The sequence below is a fragment of the Palaemon carinicauda genome, chromosome 22 (genome assembly GCF_036898095.1).
Source record: "Palaemon carinicauda isolate YSFRI2023 chromosome 22, ASM3689809v2, whole genome shotgun sequence".
Taxonomy (NCBI): Eukaryota; Metazoa; Arthropoda; class Malacostraca; order Decapoda; family Palaemonidae; genus Palaemon; species Palaemon carinicauda.
The window spans coordinates 48,479,825-48,491,864 of NC_090746.1; the positions used below are offsets into that span (position 1 = coordinate 48,479,825).

A 12,040-nucleotide genomic window follows, 5' to 3' on the forward strand; every position below is an offset into this window, starting at 1 on the left:
CTTTTTTATCTCACATTTCTTGCTGGAAAGTGAAATTGTGATAATTTCTTTCAGAGCTACATCATTCTCGCAACCAATTTTCTTCCAGAATTAATTTTCACAAAACTGTCATTCACAGTGAAGAATAAAATGTGCCTCATCTCTGACTCATAAACTCTCCCGTCATCATTACTAAGATCAGCAGAAGCTGTACTGTCATTATTATATCATTTGATGGCCACACTTTCATTTATTCAACAACAATCTAATTTAGGATCATTAATGTAGACGGTATTAATATTGTTTTATTTCTTTTTACAGATGATGAGACCAGGGTTAAATTGAGCATAATCAACAATGATCCATCAAGTGATTATATCAATGCTAACTACATTCAGGTATTGAATTTTACTGTAAAAATCCTCTTCTACATCAATCGAACGCCAAAATTCAAAATACGTTTATATCAGGATTCTAATCAACTTTGATTTTTTTGAATAATCAGTTGGATTTTGCTTTATCAACTGCAAGCTAGTTAATTCCCAATGTGTTTCAGAACTGTTCCTTAATTCGCACCTTCATTCCAGACTATGTGTTCCAGAGAGAGTTTTAGTCACTTGTTTTACTTTCTTACTCAGGGGTATTCCAGCATCAAGTACATAGCCACTCAAGGGCCGAAGGATCAATCGGAACCCACTATTAGAGACTTCTGGAGGATGATTTTAGAGCAGCAAGTTACTGCGATTATCATGGTAGCCAATTTTGAAGAAGGCGGAAAGGTAATGTCTACTACATGTACAGCCCAAATCCTTATTAACAAGGGGTAAAATACTTCCAAACAACTTATTCAAAGAGACAAAAAACAGCCATTAAATCCAAATCAAGTTTACGGATTGTTTTATGACAATGTAATAATGCAATAATATATGATCAAGGAACATATTACCAATTATTTTTACAAAATACAGTCCAAAAATCGATGAAAAATAAAGATTTGATTAAATTTCCCACTATATTGTATATTCAGATATTGGAACCATGATTCAAGTGGTGGTTTACTGACATAAAAGGTGATTGGTTCTTAACCTGGTAGCACAGAAAGTTTGTTTCCTAGGGGAAAGTATTAGAGATCTGTTTTTTTTTTTTTTTTTTTTTTTTTTTTTCTGTAGAAAAGTATTAGAAATACAAGGAGGAGAGGCATGTAAGTGCCCATGACTTTAGAGTAAACCGGGCCCCACACATGGATCTATTCAGAATCGGTAGTTGTAGTGTTTGAGGGCCCCTAGATACTCGGCTCTACCCTTGGAATGTAATTATTTAGAGTTCAAAGACAAGCTGAGGTCTCTATGGATTAATATGTTCCTCGATTACAGTATTTTCAAGCCGTTTTCAAACTTACTTCTATAGGATTAGAAGCATCCATAATTGTTTCAAAGGAGCCTTATATTTAGGTTATACTTGAACAGAATGCAGTCTCACCTCAAAACTATATACTAACTGATATGATATCTACAGTATGTGGATACTTACCCATAACTTTGTTTAAGAAAGAAGTGGACAGTATTTACTTTAAGAAAACTTTGCTTCTATTGTAGGGATTAGTTGAAATTCAGCGTAAATGTCATTAGCTGATTCGGTAAATGTTAAGAAGAGCAACCTGTAGATGACAACTGCAACATTTAATAACAATTTTAGTAACTCTTCAAATATTCAAAAGTAACAAAAAGCCAGAACAGGTATTCATAGCCTTACAGAAATCAGTGTTTACAGTATTGCAGAGAGAGAGAGAGAGAGAGAGAGAGAGAGAGAGAGAGAGAGAGAGAGAGAGAGAGAGAGAGCAATTGCATTACAATGTATAAGGTGTATGAAATACACGTGCATTACATGGCTCCCCCCTAAATCAGACTTACATGTGAAATAGGGTGCCCTTCCCTAGAGACACAAACTGTAGGCGGGCCATCTTGCAGGAGATACGCAGGTTTAAGGCGATCAATGAAGACCTAGTCTTCTTTGATACGAATGTTAATTAAGAAAGCCTTTGGCTTGCAAGTTTCGGTGCACACAAAGACATATGTTTTGGTGTTGAAATCTTTCGGTATGTATTGCTTCACCACGGGCTCCTGGGTCTAGTGGCAGAGAGTAAATTTCCACAAAACGTGACGTAGGCACTGGAGATTGTCAGAGGAGGTTGCAGACGGAAACAAATTTAGCGAGGACGACCAAAGGATCGTCATATATTATTTCAGTTACTGAGACATCCAGGCCATCCTTAAGAGTGTTCCTTAATCCAAGGGGGACACAGGGAAGCTAGGTAAACCAGTTGGAGTCATTGCAGTTGGACATCGTAGCTGCTTTGAGGGTGTGATGAAAGCATTCAACCATTCCGTTGGCTGCAGTGTTGTAGGCGGTTGTCTGATGTAGGGTGATGCCCAGGAGATTTACTAAAAGTGTCCATAGTTGAGAGGTGGAAGTGGTACCCCTGTCAGAAAAAAAAAAAACTCAGGGATAACAATTCTCGTTATCCATCCTGAGCGGATATTGCAGTTTGCATGGGGATAGCTTCAAGCCAACGAGTGGAGTGGTTAATGACAGTAAACAGGTAACGTTGTCCTTGTGATGTGGGTAGGGGACCTACTACGTCAACGGTCAACACGAATGTAGTAAAACGACGCTGAGGTTGAGGAAAGGTGCCCACTCCGGAATCCTTGTGTCAATGTACTTTTTAAGTTTGGCATAAAGTACATGCACGTACCTAATCCTTAGCATCCTTAGTAATGCCATGTCAAATGAACTTCGTCTTTAGTAGCTGTGCAGTAGATCGGCGGGAGGGATGTGAGAGGACATGGATTGAATCAAACACCTGTCGGTGCATGGGGGCAGGTATCAATAGGTTTGACTAGCCAATACTGATGTCACAATGGAGGGGGCCGTTGGAGTCATTAAGAGCTACATCTTCCCAACGAAGGGATGTGTAGGATGTCCTACATGCTTGGTACTCTGAATCTTTTCATTGGGCTTCTGCCAAAGCGGTGCAATCCAATCTCAGGTGAATGGCGGCCGATGTGTTTCTTGACAGGGTATCAGCAATAGGATCTATTTTACCAAGGACGTGCTGAAGGGTGCAGTTGTATTCAGCCACGGTGGAAAGATGTTGGTGTTGACGGGCAAGTACCGCCTTGGGCAGTTTTCTACTGAAGAAGGCCAATGGGCGGGGCGAGCTGTTGACCACCAGGTCCTGCTCGAGTATTGCGCCAATAGCAACGTCACCAGCATTAGTGGAGAGAAGGAGAAATGCATGTGCCACGGGAAAAGTGAGAGCAGCAGCAGTTGATATGGCATTCTTTGCTTTGCAGAGGATCGCTTACTGAAGGGGACCCCACTTCAGGTCTTTTGGCTTGCCCTTGACGATACCCCTGATCACTTAGTGTGGCAGGCAGTGACTAGTTCTTAACAGAAATACAGGCTGGACATGACTGGCTTATTAACGCGACATAAGATTATATACAAGAAGTTGAGGAAAACCATGACATAAAAACTTCATCAATATGAAACATACAATGGCAAGCTTAAATGGGTTTTTCTATTATCAGAGAGAGAGAGAGAGAGAGAGAGAGAGAGAGAGAGAGAGAGAGAGCAATTGCATTACAATGTATGAGAGAGAGAGAGAGCAATTGCATTACAATGTATGAGCATGCATGAAATATATGGTTCCGACTTCTTTTAGAGGCATGCTTGGCACATATGAAAAAATAGTACCATCTTGATAGGTTCCCAATTACTAATGGTGTATCAAATGTGATAAAAAAAATTAATTTCTCATTTTTAATAATTTTCACATATTTATTTGTTCATGAGCTTTTGTAATATGTCCTAAATTCATATTATATATATATACACACACACACACACACACACACACACACACATATATATATATATATATATATATATATATATATATATATATATATATATATATATATATATATATATATACATATATATGAGAGCATGTGCGCGTTTATGTGAATATATATATATATATATATATATATATATATATATATATATATATATATATATATATGTATATATATATATATATATATATATATATATATATATTGTATATATACATACACATATATGTATATATATATATATATATATATATATATATATATATATATATATATACATATATATATATATTATATATATATATATATATATATATATATATATATACATATACATATATATATATACATATAGAGAGAGAGAGAGAGAGAGAGAGAGAGAGAGAGAGAGAGAGAGAGAGAGAGAGAGAGAGAGAGAGAGAGAGAGAGAAAAGCATAATGCCTGTGGAAGGGTTCCATCTAATGCTGGAGTCGGATTTGTCTTTGGAAATGGTTACTCAACAGATCAAGTCACAATTGCTCCTTGCACAGAAGTCAATGTTGAGAGAGATAAATGTTACGGACTTGATTTTGTGTTATCTTAATACTGACTTTGAATTCTAATGGGATTTTCTTCGTCATCAGGTTAAGGTTGGCAAGTACATGAGTCATGAAGAAACGCTGGTCTTTGAAAACTACGCGATTCAAGTGACCTCCTCTAAACAAGAGCCCTACTTCACTGTTTCTACAATCCAGGTGAGTGTCGTAGTTCCAAGTGAAATTAAGTTGAGAAATGAAGTAAACGGGAGTGTTAGATAGGAGGATACTAGAAGTGGATGGTAGAAAGTAGAATGTAGTTTTGAATGAGAAATTTCTCAGTGTTTTAGAAAATTTCTGATGCAATCTACCATGGAAAAATGTAAGTGACTTACAAAGCTTTCTTTCTTGATACAATAACATTCTGAAAATTGTTTCTGCAAGAACAACTAGTTCCTGATTCGGTTCAGTTGTTTATGTCACTGAATTACTAATTATGACCTAAGAAATTTCACTGCCGTTTATTAAATGAATGACTGATGATCTATCGGTTATTAAATGCAGGATTGCTACTAAATTTCATTGAATATAATCTTTAAAAACTTTTTTTTTATCACAAAGTGAAAAACTCTTGATTAGTTTTCTCAAGTTTTTCAAAAAGTAACTACTCTACACTCTATGACAGATTCGGCAAAGGAAATAAATAAAAGAATTACCGACCTCTTCATGATATTTATAAACGTCGTAACCATAATCACTGACCTTGATTAACGTTTTCTTAGTTTCAGACGGACATGTTCATCTTACAAGGCAATGTTTCGTACTTTGTCGTTGTACGTGAATTCTATTTCTATATCAAATAGCAGGCATATGCAAAGAAAATTGCTGGATATATATATCACGAAAAGAAATAACATTTAGGGCAACGTAGAGGTATTTAATTTCTGAATTTCTTTCCTAATGCCAATTTCAGGTCTTTGTGGACACAATCCCTCGACACACTGTGACACATTATCATTATACAAACTGGCCTGATCATGGGGTCCCTGAGGAAGCAATTTCCATCTCTTACCTGGTTACGAATTTCTTGGACAACCATGATAATGGTATGTGCTGGTCTGGAACAAATGTTTGCTTCAAACCACGAAACAGATAATCATTGCTGCAAAAAGGCTAATATGATTGTAGTTTCTTTGTTTTATGCATGATTATGCTTATATTGTATACACCATTTTAAGCCTTAAAGAATTACCTGGTCTATTTAATAACGGAAAGATGAAATGATCTGCTGCTTCATATAAGTATAAATTTAGGAAAACTATTAGTCTTACTGCTCCCTTCAACCTTAATACATTTTACTAAACAGGCGGCGTCGTAGTTCATTGCTCTGCTGGGATTGGAAGAACAGGAACAGTATTGATGGTATTGCTACTTCAAGAAATGCTGATGATGCAAGGTGCCATTGATCCTGTCGAGGTTTTAGAAAGACTTCGAAGTGGAAGGGGTCGTCTTGTAGAAAATATAGAGCAATACAACCTAGCTCTTGAGATCACAGATGAGGTCTTCTTTGGAAACGTCACTAAAATTACTTCAATTAACCTTCAGAATAATCTGGAAAGCCTCCTGGCAAATGTTCCTTTAGAATATGAAAAGATTAAAGCTTTTCCAACACCTCTGTCTTACGAATATTCATCCAGTGAAGCTTTCAGACACTTGAATAGAAATCTAAATATCTTGCCTGGTGACAGTCACAGAATTTACTTACAGATGGTGAATGGGGAAGAGGAATCACAGTACATTAATGCAGTCCATATTCACGGCTTTAGTAAATCTGACAGATTTCTTGTGACTGAGCATCCTTTGAGACAAACACAAGCTAAATTTTGGAGGATGATCATGGAGAAGAAATGTCCCTTTGTTGTCCTAATTAATCACTATCCAAACCATGATGAGGTTAGTAAAATGCAAGGTCTTACGATTGAGTTAAAAACCAAATTTTGTGTATGCCTATATGTATTGAGTATTTCCACAATACATTTGTATTGTAAATCAACACTTCTATAAACCTTCAAGCTTTTGTTTATTTTCCTTAAAAATAATATATTGGTGTATACTGAATTGATTTATTCCTTTTTTTTTCAAATATCTTTATGAAGTTTGGCCTTCAACATTCACCCTGAGGATTTATAACTTTTCTCTTGTGAAAAAGTTGGCCTTAAAAAATGAAACAAATTATGTATTCTCTGATATATAGAAGTATTTTGTTTAATGTTGTGATAGACATCTGAATATATCATATAACTAGTTTCTGCTCATTTGATCAGTATGTAAATATTCATATCATAAAATCATCCAAACTTTTCAGAAGGAGTTTCCTCCTTTGCTTCCTGAGGAAAATCAAGAGATGAATGTCTCCGGTTACAAGATCACACTGGATTCTCCATTTCCTTCTGGGCCAGACCTGATGCAGTACAATTTGACTGTGAGAAACCCATGTGTAAGTGCAGATAATGCTAGCCATCGATAGTACCTATAATGATTGTAAACTGTTGATTAGTATATTAATTAATAGTTGATGTATTTCAATAACATTAATTGTTATTTCACTGGATTCATTTCCCCGTTTCAGGGACAGCAACATACATTAACTGCCTATGTCGTTCTTAACTGGGAATATGGGCATGCCACTCCGAAGTGTCCAAATGTCTTATTGAATCTAGCTGACAAGTTACTGCACTCTGTCACACAATTGGGTTCTGGGCCGCCTCTGCTGTGTTGTGGGTAAGAGAAATACTACTTATCCTCATTTTTATTATCTTGAAAAATATATATTTTTCTGTGTTTATACAGGCTGACGTTTTGTGTTCTTGGCTATATATTTATGATTTTAGGATGCTTAAACCTTAATATGGATACATGTATTTTCTCAGGTAAATATGTAAGGTGTGGCAAGGAGTTACATTTCTGTGATAACTGCATTCTTCTTATTAGAATGGCTAATTACTATTTCAATAAACAAGTTTTATCAAAACTCATCTAATAAATTCTGTATTAAAGTCTACTTATGATAAAAAAAGGATAAATATTTTCAGAATTTTTACAATGGTATTTCATCACAAAATTATAGCATCAAACGAAACATGGTATCTGTGGTAAAGAAAGAAACTTTTCTTTCTCTAAAGGTTGGTTTATAACGAAATTATTTTCAGGGATGGCGTGACGGGATGTGGTCTACTGGCGGGGTTGACTCTTATCCTACAACGAGCTCAAACTGAGCAAGCTTTTGACATCTACAGAGCAGTTGTCAAACTGTTAAGATGTCGCTACCAGTTCATCACCTGTGAAGTAGGAATTTCAAAGTTCTTTGTGCTTAAAGTGGATATTTTGTAGTTTTCGTTATGTTATACATAGAATCAATGTACAGTTGCATAATGGGGCTTATCGAATGTTGATAACTAAATTGATACTTTTGTACCGCACTTTTTTTCATACACTCTCATACAATGTAATGCTATTGCTTTTTTAACACTTACTCTCTGCCACACTGATCATAGAATAACCTGTTTTTAGCTTGCCATAACATGTTTTAGTTTGTTTGAATTTTTGTGATTCTTGCTCACAATTGCTTGTATATGAGGTCGCTCTCTGTTGAATAAATTTTACTTGCATTCAGCTCGCCTTTCTATTAGCACCTAACAACTCCCTTGCGCACTGGTGACCCCCGGAGTGATCAGCTCCTCACCACATTTTTTTTTTTGCCTACCACTATGCCTTACCCATGTTACGATGACACCCAACAATCCAGACTCTGTGACCCATGTTGCATCATTAAAACTGCCGCCCTTTGCCAGCAGAGAAGCGCTCACTTGGTTCCACCACAACGAAGTTCAGTTTCGCATTAAGGCTGGGACTTGCTCAAGCAGCAGCAATCCCTGAGAATACTTTCCCAGAAATTTACGATTGGCTTTGTGACCAAGGGGATGGTCCAATTGAGTGTGACGACCTCAAAATATACTGACCGGAGCAATACTCACCATCGTCAGCTGCCCGTATAGCCAAGCTTTTTCAGGTTTCTCAAGAGCTGTTAGGGAACCAAAGTGTTTTATGCACCTTCAGGGAAGTAACCAGTATCGCTCGCTTACAACCTGCTGCAGCCAGCTCTCCTCGAGAAGTGAACCTACTTCGTTCTTTTGGGTACGATGCCTCCCTTAACCTGTAAGCACCATCATCCCCGATGAAGGACTTAATGCCCAAAGTTGACGCCCTTATGGGCAGCCACCGCCTCACCTTTGAAACCTCCATCAATGACTCCATTCCTGATGAATAGTAAAACTACTCAACACTGACTGAAGCCGATGTGAATGTGGTAAGACACAGACCCCCGACCCATGACAAGCCAGAGGGACAACAAAGCCGTCCACCACCCACAAATGTCACCCCTCACTCATGCCCCTCCCAATGACCTCTCCAGCCACCTACATATTTAATTACTGCTGTCTTGGCCTTCTTAATGCTGTGGCCACTTGTCAATGGCTCATGGGTGGTATCTTAGGGGATCTCCCATTCTGTGTATATTATGTAGACAACACGTCCGTCACCAGTGCACCATCCTCGACTGCCTACAACAGAATGGCCTTGTACTCTGGTACGACAAGTGTACCTTCGTGGCTAACAAAGTATTATTAGGACGATGCATCACTCGTGCAGGCATCCACTCCCTCTCTGAAAAGGTAGCAGCCGATCAGATCTTCCTCACTCCCTTTACTGTCAAAGGACTGCAAGAATTCTTGAGCAAGATAAAGTATTATCCCTGGCTCTTGCAAGTCATTGCTGCCACTTTTGCACCCTCTACGCTTCCCTCTAAGGCAAGCTAAAAAACCTGAAGTGGGGTCCCCTTGAAGAAGTGGCCTTCTGCAACTCAAAGAATGCTCTATCAATCGTTGCTGCTCTCACTTTTCCCGTGCCACATGCCGCTCTTTTTCTCTCCACCAATGCAAGCAACATTGCTACTGCTGCAGTAATTGAGCAAGTGGTCAACGTCTCGCCACACCCATTAGCCTTCTTCAGTAGAAAACTGTCCAAGGCGGAATCCAGCTACTCTACTTTCGACCTCGAATTGCTGGCGGTGCCTTTGATTGTCCATCACTTTCACCACTTCTTCAAAGATATGCTCTTTATCATTTGCACAAACCACATGCCTCTGGTGTTCGCCTTCATTCGACAGTCCAATGCTGGTCCACTTGCCAACACCAACATCTCTCCGCCATGGCTGAATATAACTGCACCCTTCAACATGTCCCTGGGAAAATGAATCTCGTTGCTGATGCCCTGTCAAGAAACACATTGGCTGCCATTCATCTGAAATTAGTTTACAATGCCTTGGCAGAAGCTTAATGGAAATACCCTGTGTATACCTATGTTGTGAAGACATCGCCCTCAACGACTCCAATGCCACATTCCTCTATGACGTCAGAAATGGTAGACTACAAGCATGGATACTGGCCCCATGTGCCGACAGATGTTTTATTTCATCCATGGCCTCACACATATCTCATACTGATCTTCTGCACAACTAATAAAGACGAAGTTCATTTGGGACGGCATTACTAAGGATGCTAAAGATTGGGTCTGCACCTGTACTTCATGCCAAGCTTCAAAAATACATCTACCCACGGATTCAGGAGTGGGTACCTTTCTTCAACCTCAGCGTCATTTTGCAACATTCACGTCGACGTATTAGGTCCCCTACCCACATCACAAGGACATCCATACCTGTTTATTGTCATTGACTGCTCCTCTCGTTGGCCTGAAGCCATTCCCATGCAAACTGCATGTGCATTTGCCTTACTCTGTGGGTGGATAGTGAGATTTAGTATCCCTGAGCTTATTACTTCTGACAGGGGTACCACTTTTACCTTTCAATTGTGGACATCATTTGCGAATATCCTGGGTATCACCATACATCAGACAACTGCCTACAACCCTGCAGCCAACAGAATGGTTGAACGTTTTCATGGCACCATCAAAACATCTTTGATGTCCCGCTGTAATTACTCTAGCTGTTTTACTCATCTTCCATGTGTCCCCCTTGGATTAAAGACCACTCCTAAGGATGCTTTGAATATCTCGGCAGCTGAAATAGTACATGGTGATCTGTTGGTCGTCCCTGCTGATTTTTTCCGTCTGCAACTTTCTTCGACAATCTCCAGCATGTACGTCAAGTTGTGGGAAAATTTATTCTATGCCACCAAACTTACAAGCCCCTAACAAAGCAACATATACCGTAAGATTTATATGCTGCAACACACCTCTTCGTGCCACCAACTTTAGCAAGTCACCGCTGACACCCCCTTTACATGACCCTTTTTTTGTGATCTGTTGCACAACGAATGCTTTCTTAATTAACATTCATGGTAAAGAAGACTGGATCTCCATTGATCACCTAAAGTGCCCTAAACCCTGCATATCTCCTAAAAGAGGACCAGCTTACAGCTTGCCTCTCTAAATCAGGGCACCCTATTTCCCATGTATGTGTTTTTTTAGGGTATGAGCCATGTACCATACTTGTTTCATACAAGCTCATATAATGTAATGCTATTGTCTGTTTTTATCTGTCACTCTCTCCCACACTAATAATGGAAAAACCTGTTTAAGCTTGCTATCACATGCTTAATTTGTTTGAATTTTTGGGACATTCTTGCTTGCAACTTCTTGTATATAAGCTCATTGTCTGTTGAATAGATTTTACTTGCATTCACATAGCTTCTCTGTTAGCACCTAACAACCACCTCGCAAACTTCTTATACCCATTAAGCCAAAAACAGTTTCATCTCTTATTTTAAGTTATATTGGGAGTTTCCTTGTATTTTAAATTATACAAAGGTTATTATCATACTGGCCTACAGTAAAATATAAATAATCTAAACTTTATTTTCAAGCATATGGTTTTTACTCATCGCATTTTGTTTTCCACCTTATCAATTATTCTAATATATTTTCTTTACAGGAACAGTATGCAATGCTCTACATTGCATCCTCAATCTACTTGAAGGAATTTTCCATATATGCTAATTTCGACTGAAAATCATTTCGGAATCCTCCAAGCTAACATATTCAAGATTGATGACCGCATCAAAGAGGCAAGAAATTCTAACTTAAAGTGCCAACGGAGGAAACTTAACGCATGAACCATCTATGTTTATGTACAGCTATAGAAGTGTAAAATTTGAATTATTATTGGTGTGAAATGAAAGAGGCACGCATGCCATTTGACGAGAAAAATCTCCCACGAGAGCTTTCAATTGAATCTCTTTACAAGAACTTTGAATTGTCTTTACTGAAGTCGTACCGTTTGTTTTTTTTCTTGTTCTCTCCGCTTGGGGTAGAACAAGGCATTAGAATGTCCATCACATCTTGTCATGCCTTGTAAAATATGATAATTCTAAGGTCATGCTCCCTGTATCATCAGTGCTGTACATACGCCTGCTTTAGATAATCATAGACGAATACCAAATAATGAAGTTTACGAAAATGGAATTCTTGTATGCGATTTTGCAGTATTTCTTAGGGGAGGTTGTTAGACTTAACATTATGACAAGATATATATATATATATATATATATATA

At 38.1% G+C, this 12,040-nt stretch overlaps 1 protein-coding gene across 3 annotated transcripts in view; it reads left to right on the top strand.

The window, feature by feature from the left end:
* Positions 1-12,040, top strand: part of LOC137616421 (uncharacterized) — a 742,648-nt gene extending 730,608 nt beyond the window's left edge. For all 3 annotated transcript variants that reach the window (XM_068346161.1, XM_068346160.1, XM_068346162.1), the window contains 9 exons: positions 301-377; positions 618-758; positions 4,524-4,634; positions 5,389-5,521; positions 5,782-6,368; positions 6,781-6,912; positions 7,045-7,196; positions 7,625-7,760; positions 11,422-12,040. In XM_068346161.1, the coding sequence (XP_068202262.1) occupies positions 301-377; positions 618-758; positions 4,524-4,634; positions 5,389-5,521; positions 5,782-6,368; positions 6,781-6,912; positions 7,045-7,196; positions 7,625-7,760; positions 11,422-11,496 (1,544 nt within the window). In that variant the 3' untranslated portion in view covers positions 11,497-12,040. The remainder of the gene's footprint in view (positions 1-300; positions 378-617; positions 759-4,523; positions 4,635-5,388; positions 5,522-5,781; positions 6,369-6,780; positions 6,913-7,044; positions 7,197-7,624; positions 7,761-11,421) is intronic.